Below are 23,909 nucleotides of genomic sequence, written 5' to 3'. Positions count from 1 at the left end.
TTCCAAATTTTGGCTGAGAGAGCCCTTCATAAGAGTGAAAAATGATTTCTGAATCATCAAAAATTACATACGATCAGTGTAGCTTTATTGGGTTTGTTTATTTGAGGTATATGAATATCTAATGTGTATTTTTGTTTAAAAATTGGCATTCCTGGCAATGTATACCCAGTGATACCCTAAACCAGACAGATGAACCAGTCCCATTGCTGCCTGTTAGGGGGAATTGTGTGCAGGCATTGACAGCCTCCCTCTAGGTGACATCAGCCCACCCCAGGATATCCAGTTGTGGATAGCTGTGTCTGGGAAAGGTTGAATGGAGTGAGTCCTGAACATTCTGAAAATGTGTACATCAAAGGAATTTCAAATGTAAAGCTTCACAAATTAAAAAAAAATTATCTGTTCGGCTGTGGCAGGTCTTCATTGTGGCACACGGCATCTCTGATCCTCCTTGCAGCATGCGGGGTCTTTAGTTGGGATGTGTGAAATCTAGTTCCCTGATCGGGAATTGAACCTAGGCCCCTGGCGTTGGGAGTTGGAGTCTTAGCCACTGGACCACCAGGGAAGTGCCCCTCATAAATGTTTGCTTACTGGAAGCTTTTAAAATCAAACAAAAAACCCCAGGAAGTCTGATCTCTGTGTTTACCAAGGGAGAAATTAGAAGCTGTGATGAGGCTCCCTTGTCCCCCCTACAGCTGAAGTCTCCTTTTTACAGGCACTTATTCTTTTCTTTTCCTTTTTCTGTTTCTTATTCATGTGTAATATTGTCACTGCTATTTCATCTTCTAAAATGTCCTCAGATTCATCATGTGAAACAAGTAAGTCCCCAAAGGCCATGGTGTGTTTTGGAGTCATTTTTTTCTCCTGTGCCTCTCAGAGTATCTTTCTTGAGTGTGTGATCTCCCCCATACAAGTAGATTGAGGATGTTGGATCGAACTCTTGCTTTTTAAACTGCATTTGAGAGGTTCACCAAATATCGTTAGAATGTGTGAGCCCAGAGTCCCCAGTGAAGTAACAGGACAGAGTGGGAAGCTATGTGTACTGTGACCTTCCCCCAGTCTTGGCGCTGACTGGGAAAGACCCAGACCCCCAAGGTTCCTCGGGGGGCCGGGTGCGATGTGGGCCAAGACATGATGTCATGTAGCTGTTAGGAGCAACGGGGAGACAGCACAGACAACAGGGGAAATGCTCATTATGCAACTGAAAAAAGCCAACCACAGGATGGCTTGTTTGCTGTGATTGCAGCAAAGACAGACTGTAGATGACAGAGGAAAGGGCTGAGTAATGAGAATGCAGCTGGCGGAACTGAGCCCCACTGAGAGGAGTCCTCATTGGTTTGGCAGCCCTGCGGTAGCCGAAGGAAGAGGCATTTGGACTTGAAACTCTCACAGGTTCAGCAGTATAAGGTGAGTCGAATGAGCAAAGCTCTGGGAGCCAGGTCATCACAGCCAGGTGGGAACGCACCTGCTTTGGAACTGATGCTGTGCTGCACAAAAGCAGTGCCACGTCTGACAGTGGGAATAGTGTCTCTGTTTAGAAAAATTTGTTTGTCTCTCACCTAACCCAACATGATTGTTTTCTGTCAGAGAAAGAGACCCTGTAGTGTTGACTAGACAAAATGAGATGCTCCCAAGTTTCAGGAGGTGGTTTTCACAGTAACACCAAGCTCTGTCTGTGAGAGAGGCTGACAGCCTTGTTAATCTCTGGAAGTACTTCTGAGTGTGTTTGGCCCACTCTCCACTGCCCACCCCATCCGGGTGTGGGACTTGTCGAGCCGTGGCCTCCACGTGTGTTTCCCTCAGAGGGAGCTGTTTTCCATGGTTGAGGTACGCGCACTACACAATGTTCCAGAGATATAAGTCACTTTATTTGCTGATCTCTATCTCTTCCTTTGAGGAATGTTCAGTTTTTCAGATGAAATCATTGGAAACAAAATAGGCTGTGCTGCACTTTTGAGCCATTAAAAAAAAAAGTGTTCCTGCTTTATCGGTTGTGTAAAGCAGTGTATTACCTCAGGTCTTACTCTCTGAGCAGCCCCTGTGTGGGAGGTGGCTTGAGGGCTAAAGAAAAGCAGGCAACCCCGTCCTTTCTTAGGAGGAACTGACTGGACATACAGGGAGAGCCTGAACTGAGGCTGGAGGCAGAGGGTTCCCAGCAGCTTGTGGGCCCTGCTGGTGGTCGGCCCCCCGGGGCTGAGCGGGAGAAGGGCTTCCTGTGTGGCTGGTGGTAGACAGCCCGGCTCTGAGCCACACAGCCCCCACTACGGTTGCTAAACCAGTTGCGGTTTAGTTTAACGTGTGCAGTAGTGTTTATAGAAGAATTCTAACCACTGGAGCCAAAACATCTTCACATAAATGCCCCAATTATTTCCCATCTGTGGATCTTCAGTCTGTGTGAATCAAAATTGCCCAGACTTTTCACTTCAACTTTTCTCATCCTGAATCCATCCAGCAAGTTTTTATTGAGTGACTGCTCTGTGGTCTTCTGACTTGAGTTTTGAAAGGGTCGCTGTGTTGAGAGTAAACTGAAAGGCAGGGGAAACCAGGACACCGTTGGGAGATGACTGTGATCGTGCAGCAGAGAGGTGCGTCCGGCCGGCAGAGCTGTTGGGGTTTCAAGAGGGGCTGGTCGGTCCTCTTTCGAAGCTGTGGTTTAGTCACGTGGTGCAGAGGGCCACTCCTTCATTCCTGCACAGGCCCCTGACAAAACAAAGTAAGGTGTTTTCATTAATGGGTTTTTGTATCCTAAAAATATTACGTGGTGATAGTCAAAAGTTTCAAATAGTTTAGAAGGTGATGAGGTAAAATATGGAAGTTTGCTCCCCACTGCCACAAGTTTGAGACCCCACTGGGACTTTCTGCACATTGACATACTTTGGTGGGTACTGGATTGTGTGTGGGGGTTTTATTGGCTGCGCTGGGTCTTAGTTCTGGTATATGGGATCTAATTCCCTTACCAGGGATTGAACCTGGGCCTCCTGCATTGGGAGTGTGGAGTTTTAACCTCTGGACCACCAGGGAAGTCCCCCAATTGTGTTTTAATACCAGTGGGATCAGACTGTATCTGTGGTGTTACAGCTGATTCCACTTGGTATGCAGGAACAGTGTGCACACAGCCCCCTGCCCGCTCTCCTCTGGCTGCCTGTGTTCCACTCCAGGGCTGTATCAGCACTTTTGATTCGTGATGCCTGGTGAGGTGGCTTTTGCTATCTTATTCTTCTACTATTAAAATCAGCACCACCGTGAATACCTACTTTTGACCTTTGGGTGAATTTATCTGTAGGAAAACTTTTAGAACTAGTTGGATCAAAGGCAGGTGTTTCTTTTTTGTCAGATATATCACATGTTGAGAGGTAGTGCAGGTAAGGACAGGTGTGGAAGACCTCGCATAAGCGTGCTTGGTTTTCAGTAGCATATCTTATAGCTACTTGAGGCTTGAATTTTCGTCAGTTAGCAGGCAGAAGATCTGAGGTACCATGCAGCTCACATGCGAGACCATTCCTCCCCGGAATCCTCAGTGCCGCCTCAGGCAAGCCTGAGGGCTCCTGCCCTGCTGGGGCTGCTATAGGACCTTTGCTCCCAGGGGCCACCTCTGCCGGAAAGGCCCCTCCCCTGTCCTTTACACACCCACTAGCTCTCCACCTTGGGTCGGCAGAAAGGCATGACCATTCTGCCTCCACAAGAGCTTTCCTCCACTCTCTTTTAGAACCTCATTTATCTCTGTTCTAGCCCTGTTCACACTTGCAGCTGTTTTTACTTTACTGTGTGTCAGTCTGCCCTACTCGGATACCAGGCCTGGGCATGCAGGGATGTGTCAGTCCTGGGCATTGCTCCATCCGTGGGACTTAGAGTGACTGGCATGTAGTAAGTTCTCAAACATCGGAATGGGAAATCCACTCCTTACTGAAGGAATGCTTCTCCCCTCACTCTTGGCCACATAGTGGCTTAGAAGAAATTGTAGTCACTTCATTAATCTATGAAGAATCTCCCACCCTGGATAAGGAGGGAGGAACAAACCCTAGACCCAGCATGTGCTCACAGCCAGGCCTGCAGGGCAGCACAGGCCAGGCTAGTGTTGTGTGTGGGCAGCAGCGAGGACGCCTCCCTTCTTCTCTGCCTTCTGAAGTCACAGAGGATTAGAGATGGCTTCTCCAAGGCCGACTTTGAGGGTAGATGAGGTGCTAATGGTAAAGAACCTGCCTGCCAATGTGGGAGACATGAGTCATGGGTTCAATCCCTGGGTCAGGAAGATCCCCTGGAGGAGGGCATGGCAACCCACTCTAGTATTCTTGCCTGGAGAATCCCATGGATAGAGGAGCCTGGCAGGTTACAGTCCATGGGATCGCAAAGAGTGAAACACAACTGAGTGATTTAGCATGCACGCGCAAGCTACACGCACCTTTTCTGGAAATGTTCTTGCTTTATAGTAATAGCCTTTTGACCTAATGACCTGTTCTGTTTTTATTTCTTGGAACAAATTAAGGGCATTAAGGGGGAGCTGAATGTACTTATGTAATGTGTACCATTGCTTACCTGATATCTTTTATCAGGCCCAGATGGGAGGAGAGAAATTATGCCAGCTCCCAGGTTGGACCAAGGGCACCCTTGGCAGCCTCCATTAACCTTTGAGATTCTGACCACTGTTTTAGGAATGGCTCTGACTAGGGGCTTCCCAGGTGGTGCTAGTGGTAAAGAACCCGTCTGCTAAGAGACATAAGAGATGCGGATTCAATCCCTGGGTTAGGAAGATCCCTGGAGGAGGGCATGGCACCCACTCCAGTACCCTTGCCTGGAGAATCTCATGGACAGAGGAGCCTGGCGAGCTATGGCCCATAGGGTTGAAAAAAGTCAGACATGACTAAAACAACTTAGTACGTACTGACTCACAGTGTTTACATCCATCAGCAGCTGAAGTCACTAGAACCCAGAGATCTGGGAACTGTTTCCCCCACCTCAGTCATGCCTGGATTCCTGAAGAAAGTCTCTTGGAATGTATTCAGCAATCATCTTCTGAGGGCCTGCTGTGTACCCAGGTTACACAAGGGGGACCACGGATGTATTTTTCAGCAGTGGGAGGAGAAGGGCCGATGATTTGTACATCTTTACACTTAGGATTTTCTTGTTCTCAAGTCTCAATTTGTTTTTTCTACACTTTTGATGAGAAGATAAGGTCCAAGGTCAGCTCAGTTCAGTCGCTCAGTCATGTCCAACTCCTTGTGACCCCATGGATCACAGCACGCCAGGTTTCCCTGTCTATCACCAATTCCTGGAGCTTGCTCAAACTCATGTCCATCAAGTTGGTGATGCCATCCAACCATCTCATCCTCTGTCGCCCCCTTCTCCTCCCGCCTTCAATCTTTCCCAACATCAGGGTTTTTTCCACTGAGTCAGCTCTTGGCATCCAGTGGCCAAAATATTGGAACCTCAGCATCAGTCCTTCCAATGAATATTCAGGGTTGATTTCCTTTAGGATTGATCTCCTTTGATCTGCTTGCTGTCCAAGGGACTCTCAAGAGTCTTCTCCAGCACCACAATTCGAACATATCACTTCTTTGACACTCAGCCTTCTTTATGGTCCAAGTCTCACATCCATACATGACGACTGGAAAAATCATAACTTTTATTATACGGACCTTTGTCAGCAAATGATGTCTCTGCTTTTTAATACACTGGCACTTCACAGGCCCTTAATCAATCTTGTGCAGAACTGATCTTCTGTTAGTGTCTAAGCCAGGATTGAACCCAGGCAAAAAATGACTTCCTGAAAACGAACTTTTCAGGTGTCAAGTTGCTTCTCTGCCCAGAGCAGGCACTCGCTCTCCCCTGCACCTGCTACTTGCAGCTGCTCCCCAGGGCTGGCCAGGCAGCTTAGCCAGTGGCTTGATTTGGCCCCTTTGAGACTTGCCTGAGCCAGAGCTCAGATATTCCCTGAGAAGCCTGAAACAGAGACCAGCTGCTCTGGTTAGAAAACTCTCTGCTGCTGCAGTCGTGGCCTGGGGTGCTTCTAGGAGAGCTCTGACTTAGAGCATGGGATCCCACGGGAAGGGGATGCTGTGAGATGCAGCACCAGGGCCCTGGCCTGAGATTCTGTGATACGGGTTACATTATTGTCTCTTGTTTACAAGATAAGGCCTTTGAGGCACAGAGAGGTTAGGTACCTTGCCCACTGTTACCTGGCTAATGAGTAGCAGGTCTGGGATTGGAGCCCAAGCAGCTCGTGTTCCTTACTGTGCTTCTAGACTGTCTCACAGGGAATCACAGGATTAAGTGTGATAGCATGGGAAGGTACCTAGAACAAAGTCTTGCACCTGTAAGTGTAACAGTGTAGATCACTCTGCCTTCTCCCTCCCATGGCTCAGCTGTCTCCTGACTGTGGTAGGAGCATTTCAGATCTCTGGCTGTGAGATCTGAATGCAGGGTGCTGTGAAGGAGGCTGGAGTCTCACTCTGTCACTAAGAAGTCAGGGAATCTCATGGGGCTGTGGATGGGTCATTCCATCAGCGTGATTTTTGCATGTGAACGTAGCGGAGGTCCTTCAACTTCTTCCTTCTAGCAGGGGAAATAATCACCCCGTTGCCCTCACTTGGATTTAGATCATTGAATCATTGCTCAGAGACGATCACTTTAGCTTGTTTGTCTTTACTTCTCCTAGCTGACCCTCACACGGGCTGTGTCAGAATAAACTGGTCTGAATCCAGGGCCGCAGTGGCTGAGATGAGCCAGTCATTGGAAGAGGGAAACAGCCCCCAACACAAGCAAAGCCTGGTGGGAAGTGGAGAGTGGAGTCAGGTGTCAAAGGTGGATTATTTCCACTCATGTTCTGCCCCAGCTCCTCGTCGTGTGGGATGAATAGGACAGGCTGGAACAGGGTGAGCCCAGAGATGCAGTGACCCTGCTTTTGCCTGTTCTCCTCGCAGGGTCTCTGCTCCTTTCTCCAAGGGATGAGGCGTTAAGGTTTTCAGCCTGTTGATTTAAGTACGCAGACTGTTCTTCAGAAAGCTTTTTGAAGTCTTCAGTAAGATGTTGCAAAGGTTTGCTTGTTAATGTGAAATACACACCACACATATAACACGCACATGTATGTCAGTGCCGAGTTTGGAGTGTGTTGACTTTCTCCCACCTGAAGGAGACATTGTGGACTGTGTTGCACTGAAGGCAGTCATGGAAATGGAAGTTGTGAAAAGGAGACAGCTTGCTTCTTTACATTGGAAATTTAAAACCTACAATGTTGTGTTTTTTGTTTTATAGGTGTGTCCACAGATTTTGAGCATCTGAAGCGGACCTCTAATTTAAGCACTCCTTGCTGCTCCCTCACCCTTTGGAGAGATGTCTGTCACTTACGATGATTCCGTTGGAGTCGAAGTGTCCAGCGACAGTTTCTGGGAGGTAATGCCCATAGTTTCTTCCGGATGAATGCAGAGACCAAGCCAGTGGTGCCTGACGTGCCCTCTTTATTGACTGCGTCTGGGGCAATGCGGTGAACATACACCAGAACCAGCCAGGCCTCCGATCTAAGTGACAGCGAGTATGGCCTGGCTCTCTGTGAGGATGGTAAACTTACCTTGCTAGAAAAGTTTGATAACAGAAGAGGTTAGAGGTGTTCATTAAGGTCTTGTCAGTTTGTCCATTCTCACAGCTTCCTTTTCATGCTCAACCCTGCTATGGCTTGAAATGACATACACTCATTACCAGGCTTGGCCTCAGAAGTGGCGTTACTCTTGAGTTTTGTAGAAAAATGGTTGGTGGTGATGTGACGTCATGTTGGACAGTGCAGACAAGTGGCCAGGAGGCTGAACAAACTGCCCTTGAGCTTCTTGGAGCATCTTCTTGTCTGTCTGTGCCTGTGGCGGATTCCTCTCCTAATCAGACTATGTTGTGGCTTGAGTTTTTTGTTTGTTTTTTAATGGAGGTCATTCTTCCTGAGTCCTACTTGTTTCTTTGTGTTGTTTAGTCGCTCAGTCATGTCTGACTCTTTGCGACCCCATGGCTCGCCAGGCTCCTCTGTCCGTGGGATTCTCCAGGCAAGAATACTGGAGTGGGTTGCCATTTCCTTCTCCAGGGGATCTTCCTGACCCAGGGATCAAACCCACATCTCCTGCATTGCAGGCAGATTCTTTACCACTGAGCCACTGGGGCACTTACTTCTTACCTGATGGATTAAACGAAGTCCATGAAGTCTTGTTTATGTGGCTACTTGGGCTTCCCAGGTAGCTCAGTGGTAAAGAATCTGCCTTCCAATGCAGGAGATGCTGGTTCGATCCCTGGGTGGGGAAGATCCTCTGGAAAACGAAATGACAACTCACTCCAGTGTTCTTGCCTGGGAAATCCCATGGACAGAGAAAACTGGGTGGGCTACAGTCCATGGGGTCACAAAAGAGTTGGACATGACTTAGCAACTAAACATGTGTCAAAACCCCTGGAACCATCCCAGCAGCTGTGGGCTTAGTGGAAAGAGCACTGGCTTTGTAGTTGGAAAGCTCCAGGTTCTGATCCCAGCTGTGCCATTACTAGCCATCTGTGTGACCTTGGGCAAGTTGCTTGACTGATCTGAGCTTCAGGGTTTTCAGCTCTAAGAGGGATGATGGTACTGGTCTTCAAGGGAGGCTGCCACCATGAAACAGGAATAGTGACATCGGAGCCCTGTGATGCTTTCCTAACACAAAAGGCCCAAGTGCTGCAGAGCCCCATGGTGGAGCCTGCGGTTTGCTGGAGACAAGCACGGAGAAGTTCTGTGAACTTAGATTAATTAGGTGTGCAATTTTGTCTGACATCAAATACTATCGATATTACAGTCTAACACAGACAAGTGATCACAGGAGCCCAGCTCAAACTTCTCTCAACACTTTTCTTCTCTGTGTACTGGGGGAAAGGTCATCATTGCCTTTTAGCTGACTACTTCATTTTATTAGAAGTCAGTGTTTATTGAGCACCTACTGTGTGGTGGGCCCCATGAGTTCCCTTGGGACGTGTGACCGCCTGAGTCCCTGCTCCTCGGCAGCCTTCCTGGTGGGGATCCGGGCTGGAGCTCAGTCTCGGTAGCCAGAGAGGCGCATGTGATCTGGAAAACACCTCACCAAAGGCAGCAACAGAGTTGTGGGCACATCCCAGCCGCTCAGCAGCAGTGGCCCCTTGGCACGGTCGGGTGCACTCTCCTAGCGTGCAGGAGGATTGGTGGTGAAGCTGGATCAGAACAGGCAGTTCTGAGATGCAGGTGGAGGTGCCTCGAGGACGTGACTGGGATTCAGGATCTGCACGGCCCATAGGCAAGTCTGGGTTCACAGACGGTTGGGCCCCAGAGCCTGTGGCCTCGCCAGCATCATGGAAGCACTCGGGGACCTGGCGCTGACTGCAGAGCCTCCCTGTGAGCTCCTGTGAAGCCGGCCTTTAGAAATGCAGATCCTCATCCGTCTCAATGCTGACCTGAAGGTATGGGCAGAATCCTTTACAGTCATGGGGAAACCTCCTGATTGGTAACCGTGGCGACAGTGCCATTGGCCTCAATCAGCGCCTGCCTGGAGCGCAGTGACAGTACAGGGAAGCTAGCACACACAAAAGGCCTCGTGAGGAATGGACCTGGAGAACCCAGGGGCAGGTTCAAACACAGGCTTGGGAACCAAGTGGCCTGGTTGTGCCTCCCTGCCTTGTCATTTACTCTGTGTGTGTGGCTTTAGGCAAGTTACTACTTCTTCTTATCCTCAAGTTTCCCAATCTGTAAAATGGGGATAATAACAGTAGCCACATCCTAGCATTGTGAGAGTTAGGGAATGAAGGTAAAAGTGAAAGCTGCTCAGTCGTGTCTGACTGTTTGTGACCCCATGGATTATACAGTCCATGGAATTCTCCAGGCCAGAATACTGGAGTGGGTAGCTGCTCCCTTCTCCACTGGATCTTCCCAACCCCAGGAATTGAACCTTGGTCTCCTGCATTGCAGGTGGATTCGTTACCAGCTGAGCCACCAGGGAAGCCCGAGTTAGGGAATGAATACATGTAAAGTGGTGTCAGGCATCAAGACAGGTGCCACCTGGGAGCTCTGTCCCTCTGATGCGGGGGGTGGGGATCATCACACACACACACAAAACGTATAATCTCTTCCTGTGGGGTGAGTTGGTCAGCACTGTCTTAATTACCCAGTTGATGTCAGAAACTGCTGTAGAAAAATTGAGTAGCTAGTTCTATTACAGAAGTCTTCAGCTGCTTGTTAAAAAAATAAAATGTAGGTGAAAGTTACAGTGTGTATTGTCAGCATATATTAAGTCAAGTGGCTTGAACAAGCCCTGTCACTGATGTAAACCCCTAGGCTCCCTGTTAAATCCTTAACTGTGATGTCAGTGGACAAGCACATCTCTCGTCCGAAGGATACAAAGGCAAATGGGTTTGTTTTCTAGACAGGCTCTGCTCATCTGGTGGTGCTGTCCCTGACACTGCTCTTCAGCTCGTACAGATCAGAAGTGCCTCTCCCCCCCGCCCACTTGATGGTCGTGCCCCGAGTGGAGGTGTGATTGCTCAGCTGAACCAGCTCTGAGCGACCCAAGTGCACACTGCCAGCTGCACATTCTCCAGGCTGCAGGCAAGGTCCCTCTTTCCCGTGGAAGGTCACTTCTCACTGGTGTGACCCCACAGGGCTGTTGTACAAATCTAAGGAAAGCATTCAAGTCTCAAGGTAGAAGGTCTTTTGTGCCTAATTTTACCCCTTTCCACCACAAGGTGCTAACTGAAGTGGGTCATGCTGGCTTCTTCTGCATGCTGGCTGTGCGCCCTCACAGGAGAGACATGGCCCTGCCCTGCAGGAACCTGTGGCTGTGACATTTGGAAGTAAGCTCCCTGAGGCAGGAGACACACGGGTCATCATGTGAGGCGCTATAGAATTGGCTGGGGTGCACGGGGGGCAGTGGGGCTCCCCCTGAAAGAGGGGGCAGGAAAGGTGGCATGGAAGATGGGCAGAGTTGGTGCTGACTAAGCACTCAGATGTTCGCCAGATGAACGAATAAACAAGGAGTGCTCTTGGGAGGAGGAGGGATTACTCACAGGGACATATCAGCCAGAAGTAGTTAGTGGGTATTTGGAGGGGACACTTTCTGTATCCCCAACACTGCAATACAGTAGGAAATGATTCAGAAGCAAGGAGGGTGGGGAGCTGATCCCCACAATGGAGCAGCTGGATGAGAAAGGACGGTGGCCTCCCCAGAGAGCGAGGGCAGTGAGGCCACAATGCAGCTCTACCCTCAGTGTCATGGCGTTCAGAGAGGGGCATGCTGCTGGCCTCAGCAGAGAAGATGTGTAGGGCAGATGGGGCTGGGAGCTGGAGGAAGGACAGCATTCTAGGCCGGAGCAGCGTCTGGAGATTACAGTAAGCATGGTCCTGCAGAGGCTGAGGGTCTTGACCTCTTTGGAGCCAAGGGCCTGTTTTGGGCCTGAGCAGTCATGTGGGCGCAGATAGGTTGAGGCTGGGTGGAGGTGGTTCCCCAAAAGGGTGACTCCTTTAGCCGCCAACTGGCTGATGTTGGAGCCTGGCCCATCCTGCCCACAGGCTTCCCAGTGGGGCGTGGGTGGCTCGGTTGCTTCTGGAAAGTCCTCTAGCTCACTCAGGGAGCCTGTGGGCGCAACCCCACATCTCCATTTCTAGGCCCTGCCTCTGGGTCTCCTCTTGGGCTCTGGAGGCTGGGGCACAGAGAGAGCCGAGGCTGCAGGCCATAGCGCTTTCCCAGTGCCACCGGGGAAGCCTGGCCGCCCTCTGCCCTGGCAGGTTCTGAGAACACGACAGTGGGTTTGGGCCCAGCAGGCCTGAGGGCTTCTGCCTCAGTCTCTGAGGGCTCCTGAGGGCCAGGCTGGGAGGGCAGACTGCTGATTTCTGGGTCCGGGCCCTGCGTCTGGCTCACATCCCTGAGGAGGAGCCCTGTTCAGCTGTTAGCAGTGGTGCCATTAGAGCTCAGGCCTCCCCGGATGACGCCAGGCTGGGGCTGGCCTGTGAGCATTCTCCATGGGCACAGGGAGCCTTGGAGGAGAGTATGTGGAGATGAAGAGGACATAAACGTCTTGCTGTAGAATGTTAGCCCCGAAGAGTTGGCACATGACTAGTATTTGCCGTCTGCTTCAGAGAAGGTTCCCTCTGCAGTTCCTCTCAGACTTGAGCACTGTGGACTTGGCACAGCACATGAGAACATCTCCTCGGGCATCAGGGTTTTGTCTGGAAAGCCATCCATGTGGCATGGGATGCCCTGTTCCCATCCTTCGAGACCAGTTTTGTAAGTAACATTTAGAAGATGCTGCTGCCCCAGTTTCATGGATTCCATAAAGCCTGATTTTGCATCTACCACAATCCAGGCCCTGGGCTGAGTCCTGCGGTCCCAAAATGAGTGCACAGTCTTGGGATCCCGGAGCCAACATTCGTCGTGGCGGGCAGTCCTGGGCGGCAGCGTGGGTGCAGTGAGTGGAAGCAGGAGGGGGTGAAAGTGACCGTCACCTTGCCTCTGGGCAGCGGTGGTCCTTCCACGCGTCCTCTGCCTGCCCCCCACCCACACACACAGATCTGGGGGCCCGCCCTGCACAGCAGCCCTGCTGTAGTTGTGTCGTCCTCCTCCTCATCCCACAGTGCTCAGACAGAGCTCCCAGCAGGCTGGTGGCTTGCCTTTATCTCACTACAGTTTCCAAATAGATCCATCGATTCATTCTTACAAGCAAGCCCTGGTATCTCGTGAGCCATGACCAAGGCTTAGGGCACCAGCCTCCCCATACCACCAGGTATTCCACCTGTTGTCTACCCTGCAGCCAGGGCAGCCCATCAGAAAAGCAACCCTGCGTGATTCCTGCCCTGCGTGGGAAGCTTCACTTTTCTGCATTGCCTTCAAAATGAAACCATGATTTTTGTGTGGCTAGAACTTGAGCATGTGCTGGGAGCTGCCAGATGCCAGGACCTCTGGCCCGGGCTCCAGCCACACTGAGCAGTGATTTTTGCCACCCCCTGTACCCCACACCTGGGTGTGTGCACACTGCTAAGTCATCAAGCTATGTGTACGTGAGCTATGTGCTTCTGATCTATGTACTCTCTGTGTGAGTTCTAACCCGGGATGAGGAGTTTAGAAATGAAAACCAGTGATAGGGGCTGGCACTTGTTGCATACTTGCTCTGTGCCAGGCCCCTGCTCTGCTTTCTGTGGGTGCTCTCAGCCCTCACCACTGCCTCTGCAATTGTGAGCTCCACTTTACAGGTGGGGAAACTGAGGCCCGGGTGGGGATTGTGCCAGCAGGGGGCTCAAGCCCCTGCTTTCTAGAATGCTCTCCTGTCTCTGGTTGCAGCCTCCTGGGAGCAAGAAGAGACATGTTTGTTTGCAGAAATGCCACATACTCAAATGCTTCTGCTTTGGCGTGAAGTCGCCCGCTGTCTGGGTTCAGCCCTGGCGCCAACATTCATTGCTGTGTAACCCTGAGGGCTCAGAGGAGAGATATGACCCACTCAGAATCCTGGGAAGAACACGGCGTTGCTAATCCCTGCTTCCCAGGGAGGTCGTGAGGACTAGAGATAGCGTCTGTGGGGCCAGGGGCCAGATGACTCCCGAGCCCGACGGGTCCTAATGTGTCACCTCTTCATGCGTGAACGTCTACGCCTGTGGAGACAGGTGAAGGCAGACAAATCAGGTGGTCTTTCCTCCACTCACTGCAGGCTTGTACCTCCTCTGTCTAAACACCATTGTTCTAAACGCCCAGTAAAGAATCACTCGGTTTTTTTCCTGGAAAGAATTAAACAGTCAAGATTTTTTTGCCATCAAGCTTATCCTCTAAAGATTAATTTTTATTTTCTCACTTGATTTCAGTGATGGCAAAAGTAACTTGTGTAAGCCCTGTGGGAGAAAACACTTTCTATTTCTACTCAGTAACAAACAGAAATGCATGCTTTTAGAACTGGAGGAGTCCTGAGAGCTCAAGCACCCTGTGGTGGCTTAGCTCCCGTGAGACGTCTTTATACAAATGTGTGGTGTGGATGCAGTGAGCTTAGTGCTGAGGGACCCAGGTACAGAGGTGGGGTGAAGGAGCTGTGTCCTGTGGGGCAGGGTTTTTTGGTGTTTTTTTTAAACAGGAGTCATGAAAGGTGGACCAGGGGACCCAGGGAGGGGGTGGGACACTGTGGAAGCAGCAATTTGAGGAAGGGGGTAAGCATGGAAAGGGGGTGCTACCCGGAGGAAGTGCTGTTCTCACTTTTCCAATCTGACAATTTCTACACTAGATCATTTGGCTTTTTACCCTGGGGGTTCCTTTCACTGCTGGAGTTTCTGCCAGAAGTGACTTGGTCTTCTGCGAGCCCTTACTTACAGAGCTGGAACCAATCTCACTGTCTGGGTTGGTGGCAGCTCTCACAGCAAGGAGGTGCCACTCATACAGCGCCTGTTGGAGTGTGAGGGGGAATGAAAGAGGGCAGTGAGCTGTCACCAGGCACCCAAGTACTCCTGCGGCTTCCCAGGCGCTTGGCTGAAAGAGTGTGTGCACGTACACGCGTGCCAGGGAGACAGTGCTCCGTACAGGGTCTTTGAGGCGATGGCTCACAAGTGGGGCATGTTCTGTCCTCAGGCAAGTCCCCAGGCATCGCTGGGCCTTCATCCTGACATCTGAGCAATGTTTCTTGGAGGAGCAGAGTGCAGTGAGCCTGGCCGGCCAGTCTTGAGGAGTTCGTGTCTGAAACAAACTTTGTTTAAACACATCCTTCCTCTCCATGTTATTTTGTTCTGCCTTTGAGTTATGTCTGAAAATTGGAATCTCTCAGTTTCCACTTCATCCATTTTTCAGTTTGTCTTTTTGAGCATTTAGATTAAAGGATGATAATGCTATCATCTTTAACATCGTTGAAGTTCGGGGTTTGTGCTGTAACATGCTCAAAACAGCAAAAGGTGCCTTGCAGGGTAATGAGCCTCATCTTCTTCACCCTCCTACTTGAGTACAAATTCCAGGAACAGGAGGTGAGCCTGGGAAATGTTGGGGGTGAGAACTGAAAACAAGGAGTTGGGCCAGAGTGAGGCCCAAAGCAGAGACAGGACCAATGTGGGTCAGAGTTGAGCCAGAGCGCACAGGTCAGGCTCAAGGAGGCTGGAAATGGAGACTGTTAATGAACAACAGCAGTGGCAGGCCGGCCAGGAGCCTCCACGTCTGACCCTCTCGAGGCCCTGCCAGGTGAACTGCATTAATATCCTGTTTTGAGAATAGGGAGCCTGGTCAGGTTTAGCGTAGTGCTGAGGTGAGGAGCTCCAAGACCTTCTGTTCCAGGGCAGGGTGAGTTGGGAGCCCAGATGGGGGGCAAGCTGGAGGGCAGGTTGGAGAACTGGGGGTGGGATCCTGTAGAAACGAGAGCGCCCAGAGACAGTTTGAGAGCAAGGCACAGAGGTCACGGTTCTCCAAGGATACCCCTCACTCTTTCGTGTGTACAAGCACGCATCACAGGTCTTACAGCCTTGAGGTCAAATGTGACCTCCTGTTAGGAAAGGGAGGCTCAGACTAGGGGTTGGGGTAGACTGAAGAAGGGTGCCCGAGAAAGAGGCCCTGCTGGTGTGAACGGATGTGGCGTCTACTGAGTACTCCGCACACGTGAGTGGGAAGCGTGGCACAGCAGGGCCGCTCCCGTAGCCCTCCCAGCTGCCTGGACACCAGGGACTGAGAGAGAAACTGACCTGGACCTGAATTTGACTGAAAGCCGGGTGAGTGCTGTGAAAGAACCGCGAGGCTCTTCTGCTGGTCTGAGCTTGGCAGAATTAGTTGTTCATTTGTCATCTGTGGAGTGTGTATCTGATGATGTGTTCTGAGAGCTGATTTTTAGCTTTCATGGAGAGGGCTCAAGGACTCACTGGATTGAGAAAAATGAATAAAGGAGCCTGACTTACTTCATTGCCTATGCCTCTAGCCAGGCACTCAGCAACTTCTCAGTCCCCTCGTGTCTACACAGAATGGAATCTCTGCTCCTAGCACCATTCGGGCATTGAGAACACGTTAGAGGATGCCCTCTGCGCCTGGCATGGTGGAGGGAGGAGAATAAGGGCACAGTCCCTGCCTGCAAACCCCCCATGTTGCCATGTTTTGCATGTGACAGCAGACACCGATGCAAGAGTAACAAAGAGGGGGACCTTCCCAGAGGGGGTGGCATGGCTTGGAGCTCATGCTCTGTGGGCCTCAACCTCAAGCCTTCAAAAAGCAGCCTTGCCCCAGAGGTCCCTTCTCTCTTACCTCAGACTTCACCCTCCTCCAGGCAGCCCTGACCACCTGGAGTGTTCCTTCCAGAAGTGGCCACCATCTGTATTGTTACTTGACCACAAGTCCCACAAAAGCAGAGACGACGACAGTTTGTTCACCACTGCATCCCTGGTCCCTGGCATAGTCGTTGGCACATAGTAGGTGTTCACCCCATATTTGCAAGTGCCAAGAGGGTATTGCCAGACCCTCAATCATTGAGTCATGAGTGCTCCAAGAGGTAGCCAGCCAGCTGGCGGCATTGACAGACTGTTCAGTTAGAAATCCTGGAATTGTGACAGTCCCTCAGAGATCATCTAATCCTGTCTCCTCTCTTCCTGTTGTGTCTGAATGGACAACTTGAAGAAATGACCAGGATTTATCGCGTGATGGCTATCCCCATCTAAAAGCATGGGTTCAGCTGAAGGGACAGAAATGCAGGCAGAAAGACCCAGTCTTTTCTGTCAGGGCAGGGCCAGTTCTTTGTGGCTCCCCTCGTGAGAGGAGGTGGAAGGAAGGTGGCCTCATCAGAGAGGGCCAGGGGCTGATGGATTCAAACAAGACAGCTAAGGCCCACTAAACCCACCTCTGCAGGCCTGTAAGGAATTCCTGAAGGCATGTCTTTCAAGGTGGTTGAGAAAATCCTGGAGCCTTGGGCATCCTGTAGCAGCTTCGAGTGAAGCATTTGTTGCTGACTCTGTGCTCTTGCCTGGAGGGCCACCATCAGCAGCTTTTCTTTCTTGTCCAGTCAGCTTGGCATAGCTGGCTCACTCTTGGACCTGCCTCTCCAGGGTGTAGAGAGGGCCTGCAGGGTCACAGGTTAAATGGCATGAGCATTCTGAGGGTAAAATCAAGGTCATCTGTGGCCTTTCCTGGAACCTGCAGGGCTGGTTGGAAGCAGACACATCACCTGAGATTAACCTGGTAAGCCTGGGCTCTGCACCCTCTCTTGCCTCAGCCTGAAGAAGATTCTGGAAGGTGGGATCTGCCTCCTTTCAGCCACATGACTATGAGTGACTTTGCTTCTTCAAACCTGTTTCCTTTTCTGTAAAATCTCACTGCCTGGGACCGTCATAGGATTACATGAGGTGACATGTGGAGCTGCGAGCACGCTGCCTGGCAGAGTATGCTGCTGCTGCTGCTGCTGCTGCTGCTGCTGCTGCTAAGTCGCTTCAGTCATGTCCGACTCTGTGCGACCCCATAGACGGCAGCCCACCAAGCTCCGCCATCCCTGGGATTCTCCAGGCAAGAATACTGGAGTGGGTTGCCATTTCCTTCTCCAGTGCATGAAAGGGAAAAGTGAAAGTGAAGTCGCTCAGTCGTGTCCGACTCTTAGCGACCCCATGGACTGTAGCCTACCAGGCTCCTCCGTCCATGGGATTTTCCAGGCAAGAGTACTGGAGTGGGGTGCCATTGCCTTCTCCGCTGGCAGAGTATAGGTATGCTCTATTATGATGCCGCCACTGATGAAAACCTCTGTGTGCGGAGCCCATTACCACGGGGCTTGCAGTCCAGCTGGCCAGGGAGCTCAACATGCACCATTGTGACCTATGTGGAGCAGGCTGTGACTGCAGAGCATGGGGACAGTGTTTGGAAGGGCCCTCGTGGCCCCCAAGTGGACCAGCCAGCAGGACCCTGTGGTGGGGAATTGGTGTTGCCTGTCTGCGGGTGCAGGCGATCCTGTCTGTGGCATTTTCAAGGCAAGAATAACTGGAGTGGGTTGCCGTTTCCTTCTGCAGTGTATGCTTAGTGACTTAAGCACTGCCCGGCTGTCCCAGGCTGCCCCAGGCTGTTTTTCCACCAGTGTATTCAGAAGGGGTCCTGTGTGCCCAGCTCCGCCCCGCACTGGGCATTTCCGTTCTCTCGGGTGTGCCCGTCTGTTGACGTAAAGAACTGTCTGCTGCTCTCATGGGCATTCCTCCAAGTCCCACAAGCATGAGCATCTCGCTCAGGCCATTAGTCCTGCAGACGTTTACATCTCTCTGAAGTTACCACTTCACACCTTTGCCCATCTCCCCCAGGGGCCTCTCTTTCATGTTGATATTAGTATATAGGATTTCCTGGGATATTCCAGATTTTAGTTCCTTGTCAACACTGTTTACTTGCCAAACTAGTAGTCAGCATTTGAATCTGTTAACTTTGTCCATGTTGTTGGTTTCAGAACAGAAATCCTTAATTTGTGTGTGTGTGTGTACACTTACGGCTTTTACTTCTGAAATTTTGCTTAAGGGATCCTCTGCTGCCCTAAGTCACAAGGGTGTAGTTTCCATTTTCTTCTAGTCTCTCTCTGGTTTAACATTTTGCGTTTTTATTGAGTGCCTGCTGAGACCCAGTCAGTGGAAGGCAGTCAAGAAAGAATGGTCGATGAGGAAGACAAAGGTCCATACTGTTAGGGCACAGTCAGAAGGTGTGTGGGGTTGTGTCCTGTGGGCTCTGATCTGCAAATGGGCAGAGGGGCCGGCTAGAGGAGGGCAGGGTGGTCTGGGGCACGGGCCTAGGAGCCCCCCTGTGTTGTGCATTGAGTCAGCAGTGAGACACCCAGAGTCCACCGGGATTCTTAGTGATATTGAGCCACTGGTGTGAAGGTTCGAGCCTCAGGGCTGAGGCAGCATGGGGTGGGCGAGCATGAGGTTTGGGGTGTTCTGCCCTGTTCTCTTCTCACTTGGGCCACTGGATTCATCCTGGAGCTTTGGTTGTAATCAGGTAATTTGTCTGTGAAATGGGCTTGATGGTCACCAACTGAAGAGAAGGGTAAAAGGAGCAAAGTGGAAGATGTCTGTGACCTGACCCTATAAGTTCCCTGACCTGTCGGCCCACAGTTCCCACGGTAACTGAGCCGGCACTGAGGGTGGATGGGTGGCAGGAGCTGTTCACCCCCGTTCACCTTCCCGCACATCTACTTGGGGTCCTGGGGGTCCCACTGACCTGCTTCCAAATCCTCCAGCCTTCCTGTTTTCTTTGGCCAACGTGTTCCACAGAAAGCAGTTGGCCAGGGTAAACAGGCCGTGAAGTCAGAGAAGCAAGCCTTCTCCAGTGTCCTTGTGAGAGGCAGCTCCAGACTGTTTACACCCAGAGGATGCATGAGGAACTGGTGCAACCTGTTTGAACCCTTCCCAGCACCCCTATAATTATAAGCCCGCTGGGTTTCAGGCAGAGTCCACCGCCTCTGCCCTGATCCCCGATTATGCAGATGTTTCTGCCAACTCCAGCCTCAAACTCCATTTAGCTGACCCAAACAAACCAAGGCTCATCTGACGCTGGGTTCTCAGGCCTGGGGGCAGAGGAGAGCCAGACACACAGGCAGCCCAGAGCCAATGGGGGCCCAGAGCCAGTGGGGACCTGTGGGTAGGAAGGGTAGAGCGACTGAGATGTGCTTAGGACAGCGGGCTGGTCGTATTTCCAGGGAGCCCCAGGCAGGGCCAGGCGGTTGGGTGGAGGGAGGCGGGAGAATGGTTTCTGGGGAGCTCTGGGAGGGAGGGGTTCTGCTCCTTCAGCCTGATAAGTCCAGCCTGCGGGAGCCACCACCCGCGGTGCCCGGGAGCCGAGTCCCGCTGCCTCTGTCCGCCCCCACCTGCCTCCTGGAGGACAGCGTGGTTCCTTTCTCCTGCTTTCCTGCTCTGATCCCCACTGCTGTGCCCCGGAGTCAGCAGGCTACTCAGACCTACCCTCCAGGGCTTCCCTCTCCTGAACCCCACTGTTCCCTGAGCACAGCACCCCTCAGGATGATGGCCCGACCCTCAAGATTTTTCACTGTCTGACTGACCCCACCTCCCACGCCACCCACTGCACCCAGCCCCCCGCTAAGTCTCTAGTCGTCCCCCTGCGTTCTGTGTCCCACATTCAGGTTCTGATGGACTTCTCTCAGAGCCAGGTCTCCATGCTGTCAGACCATCTTCATCCTGTCAACACATTGCCCTCTTCTGTGTGGTCTGTGGAGGTGGAGATGGTGATACCTGATGAATGTCCCTGTATGTGGACTGAAGTGATGGTCTGTCTCCAGCCCACATGCAGCCTTTGCCATGAGCAGAGGGCAGCAGGCAGATGTAACAGGAGTGTCTGGGCGCCCGTTGTCATGAACACTGTCCCCTTGGCCCCAGCATTGCCAGCATTTAAACCTGAAACATGTTTTCGGAAACATCCTTCGCATTCCTTGCTGCTTTTCAGATTTCTAGAGTTGTCATTTAAAGATGAATGGTATTTATGTGCGATATGTGCCAACGCGAAGGGCTGTGCCTTTGTGTACCTTGTTAGGAAATATCTTTTCCTTTTCCCTAAAGCTTTTCACAAGGGTTTTGAAAAGCAAAGAGGTGGACAGATTTCTGGGGAGCCAACGTATTTTAATACTGATTGCCAATTTGAATATTGTTGGTAACAGTGAGATGAAAACCAGGTCTGCATCACGGTTTCATGTCAGCTGTCAAGTCTGTGTCGAGCTGTCACTGTCTTGTCTCTTTTTGCTACCAGTTCAACAATACCGAGTTTGTGTTTTGTTATGTTTTTCATCCTGCTGTAAATTTCAAAATGACAGCAAGGCCCTATTTTAAGGGAAGGGAACATGTGAAGTCACTTCTGACTGGTTGTGAAATGCTTGCTTTCTCCTTCCTAAAAAGGGGCCGCTAAAGGATGGAGTTGGAAGCTCAGGTTCAGCTTCTGTGTCTGGGTGAGCTGCTGTTCCCCAGGATTCTGGTTCCCATGGGAGTGGAGCCATCTTAGCCTGTCCAGAGCTCTGGCCTCAAGGACAGTTTTTCCTGGAGGGACCACAGTCCCCGGCTCTCCCGATACCCGTCTCCGTGTGTTGTCTCTTTGCAAGGTCTTCCTGCTGCTCCACTGTAGTCTCTTCTTCACCTGGCTAACTCAGCACGAGATGGAGGAACTCAGGTCGTTTGAACTGTTCATCAGTCAGAGGTACACGGCAGAGAGAGGACTGTACCCTTTTCGGTAGAAGTGGGTACTAGTCTTCCATATTCTCTAGGAACTTCCAGATCGACCCTAAACAGAGATGAAATATGAGAGTGCTCAGCCAGGCAGAGACCTTTAGAAATTGCAAAACTGGAAAAAAGGTGACTGCGGCTTTTAAAGACAGTGGGAAGAAAGGGTTGCAAATACAGTAGATTATTTTTCTGTCATATTTCCTGCAAGGGCTCCAGTATCAGCTATATGGTATCCTTTCTAATCAGCAGGTCAGAGAATGAAACACATGCAACACTTTGATTTTTCACTCCACATTAGCCACTAATATTTTCTCAATTGCTCTTATATTATTTATAATTTAGATAAGCTAACTCTCCTCTCATATGTGAGAAAAAGTAGTCAAGCCTCACCTTGGCCCTTGTCAAAGCAGATAGAGCCTCAGCTTTGCCATCGAGCCCCGAGCTGGAAGCATGTGGAAAACTCTCAGCAGCAGCCCAGCCTCTAGGGCTGCTGCTGTGGGGTCCTGACAAACAGTGCAACTTCCTTGAGCCTTGGTGTCCTCATCCTAACATGGGGACAGTTATTGCTGCTCATTAAGGCAGAGGCAGTATTTGGTGTGTAAAACACCTCCTGTGGTGCCTGGCACATGGTGGGTGCTCAGTAGGTGGGAAATAGTATTTGTTGCTCTAATTGTGAAGTAATAATAATCCAGCATATGGTGACATCAAGGCAGTAGACACCTGAGAACCTGCTAATTCCAGTAATGCTCCAAAGGCCTTTAGCCAAGTGTCTGTAATGTTAATTATAAAAATCACTTTAATCTGAGCTACTAAAAAATTACGTTTCTATTGTTGTTGTTTTCCATCTTTCTAGTTAGACATTCCCTACTCTGGGAAGCTGTCCCTGGCCCTCAGTCTGTGAGATCCCCCTTGGGTGCCCTCAGCCCCTCGCTTCCCTCCCGCACAACCCTTCTCACGCTGGTCTGCTTCCCTCCCTGGCCCATGGGCCACACAGAAGCTCCCAATCTCGGTTTTGTCTGCTCCTGCCGGTGGTAGCTTGTCATCTAACAATGCAAGGGGCCTTTGAAGCGGGAGGGGGCGCAAGCGCCCAAGAGCCCGGCCGGCGGTGGAAGTCCCACGCTCACAGCGTGCCTCTGTCTCCTAGGTCGGGAACTACAAGCGGACTGTGCGGCGGATCGATGACGGCCACCGCCTGTGCACTGACCTCATGAACTGCCTGCACGAGCGGGCGCGCATTGAGAAGGCGTACGCGCAGCAGCTCACCGAGTGGGCCCGGCGCTGGAGGCAGCTTGTGGACAAGGGTAGGGAGGCCACCACGGGGCGTCTGGGGCAAACCGTCGACCCTCTCTGAGCCAGTTTCCTCTCTTGGAAGATCAAGGCAGGAGTTTGTCTCACAGTCTGGGGGCTGTGATTTTCTCCCAGCAGCACAGGCCAAGTGAGCTTTCCTCCCCTTTCCTGGGGACACATGACTCCTTTCCCCCAACAGCATCTGAGTCTCCCGGGGCAGTCCTTGTCAACAGAGGACACGCTGTGCTTGCCAAGTTAACTCAAAGCAGCTCCTTCGGGGCCCAGACTCGAGTAGCCTCCTGTCCAGTCAAGGGCCTTGCTGCTCAGTACCATGGTTTCTGGCACTATGACTGCTTATTTGTACGTTCGGCCAAGTAGCCAGTCAGGCAAGACTTGATGGTGACATCCGGCAAAATTGAACTGAGTCTCCTACCAGGGAAACCCATTATATGATGCAGGTTTTACCTCCCCTCTGTCCCTCGTAAAACACTCAGACGATTCTAGAGCTCAGTGACAGTGCTACCATGGATGTGTGGATGGTATTCAAAAGTACCCAGCAGTAGAGGGGGAGCTTTATTGACTGCAGGATCTCCTGGGAAAGAAGTGAATCAGTGGGCATTTTTCAGGGTGAGTTTGGAGGAGCTGACCAGGGGAAGCCAGGCCGGGGCGAGGGGCCCCCAGGCAGCAGGGGGCTAGACTAGCTCCCTGTCTTTCCCTGGATGCTGAAATGGGTGAGCTATGGAGCAGAGTGCAGTGCCCTGGTGCAGAGGGGGCGGCGTGCGTGGGTGAGGAGTGGCTGGGGTGGGCCGGCTCCTCCAGGAAGCAGTGGCTGTCGTTATTTTATTTCCATCTGCCTGAGTCTTTCTCTCCGGATCCAGCTGTCAGCACTTGTCCACACTGCTTACTCAGAACCTGAGGTTCACAAGGCACTCTTATTTCTGCCTTTGTGGGTCTCGGTCCTCGGCAGGACCAGGAGCTGCTCATCTTGTAGACGTGAGAAGTCAGAGGTCCTGAGGGGCTAACAGTTAGTTACTCATGCACACACACCGCACACACACCGTGTCTCTCCTGTCATTACCCACTCCAACAGTCATTGTCCCTGGGAGCACCCTGAGGGCAGGCCCTGTGTCCTCCCTTTCCATCCTCAGCTTCTGTCGCAGCCCATCTCTCTGTCACCTCAGGCCAGCTACACCTCAGCAAAATGACAGGTCAGATTAGGAGTTTTCTTCCTGAGAACAGGGAGTGAGGCAACCCAGGCAACCCTTCCCGCTGTCTGGAGAGTTCCATCCAGGCCAGAGCCAGCCAGATTCCTGTCTCCTGTCCTTCCCCATGCCGGGGCTTCCATCCTGCTGAGAGTTCAGGCCTTCATTCCATAAGCTGTTTCCAGGGCCCAGCTCCTCATGGAGGGAATGGGCCTCAGGAGAACGTGTGGTCGAAAAGGGAAGGGGACTCAGGAGAACGTGTGGTCCCACACAGGAAGGCAGGAGCCCGA

General features: G+C 51.5%; 1 protein-coding gene and 2 long non-coding RNA genes across 19 annotated transcripts in view; 1 reads left to right on the top strand and 2 right to left on the bottom strand.

The window, feature by feature from the left end:
- The window catches only part of PACSIN2 (protein kinase C and casein kinase substrate in neurons 2), a 111,687-nt gene that overhangs the window by 70,457 nt on the left and 17,321 nt on the right, over positions 1–23,909 (top strand). For 12 of the 17 annotated variants that reach the window (XR_014081595.1, XR_014081594.1, XR_014081596.1 and 9 more), the window contains 2 exons: positions 7,246–7,383; positions 22,275–22,431. Coding sequence is in view for 10 of the 17 variants with exons in the window: in XM_081587813.1 (XP_081443939.1) it covers positions 7,324–7,383; positions 22,275–22,431 (217 nt within the window). In the remaining 7 variants the exon portion in view is untranslated. Of the gene's footprint in view, positions 1–1,156; positions 1,405–7,245; positions 7,384–17,794; positions 17,900–22,274; positions 22,432–23,909 lie in introns of those variants that run through there. The other 5 variants (XR_014081593.1, XM_081587812.1, XM_081587806.1 and 2 more) reach the window with 2 other exon arrangements.
- Positions 13,745–17,626, bottom strand: LOC145544734 (uncharacterized). The gene is made up of 3 exons (XR_014081605.1): positions 16,197–17,626; positions 15,647–15,819; positions 13,745–15,314 (listed from the first exon to the last, which is right to left on the bottom strand). It is a non-coding gene; the product is annotated as an uncharacterized LOC145544734 (long non-coding RNA).
- LOC145544733 (uncharacterized) lies at positions 20,516–21,747 on the bottom strand. The gene is made up of 2 exons (XR_014081604.1): positions 21,521–21,747; positions 20,516–21,188 (listed from the first exon to the last, which is right to left on the bottom strand). It is a non-coding gene; the product is annotated as an uncharacterized LOC145544733 (long non-coding RNA).

This window comes from Giraffa tippelskirchi, chromosome 4 (assembly GCF_054371585.1).
Source record: "Giraffa tippelskirchi isolate mGirTip1 chromosome 4, T2T-mGirTip1v1.2.pri, whole genome shotgun sequence".
NCBI lineage: Eukaryota > Metazoa > Chordata > Mammalia > Artiodactyla > Giraffidae > Giraffa > Giraffa tippelskirchi.
Note: the sequence above shows the minus strand (reverse complement) of the source record. Positions and strands in the feature narration are given on the sequence as shown.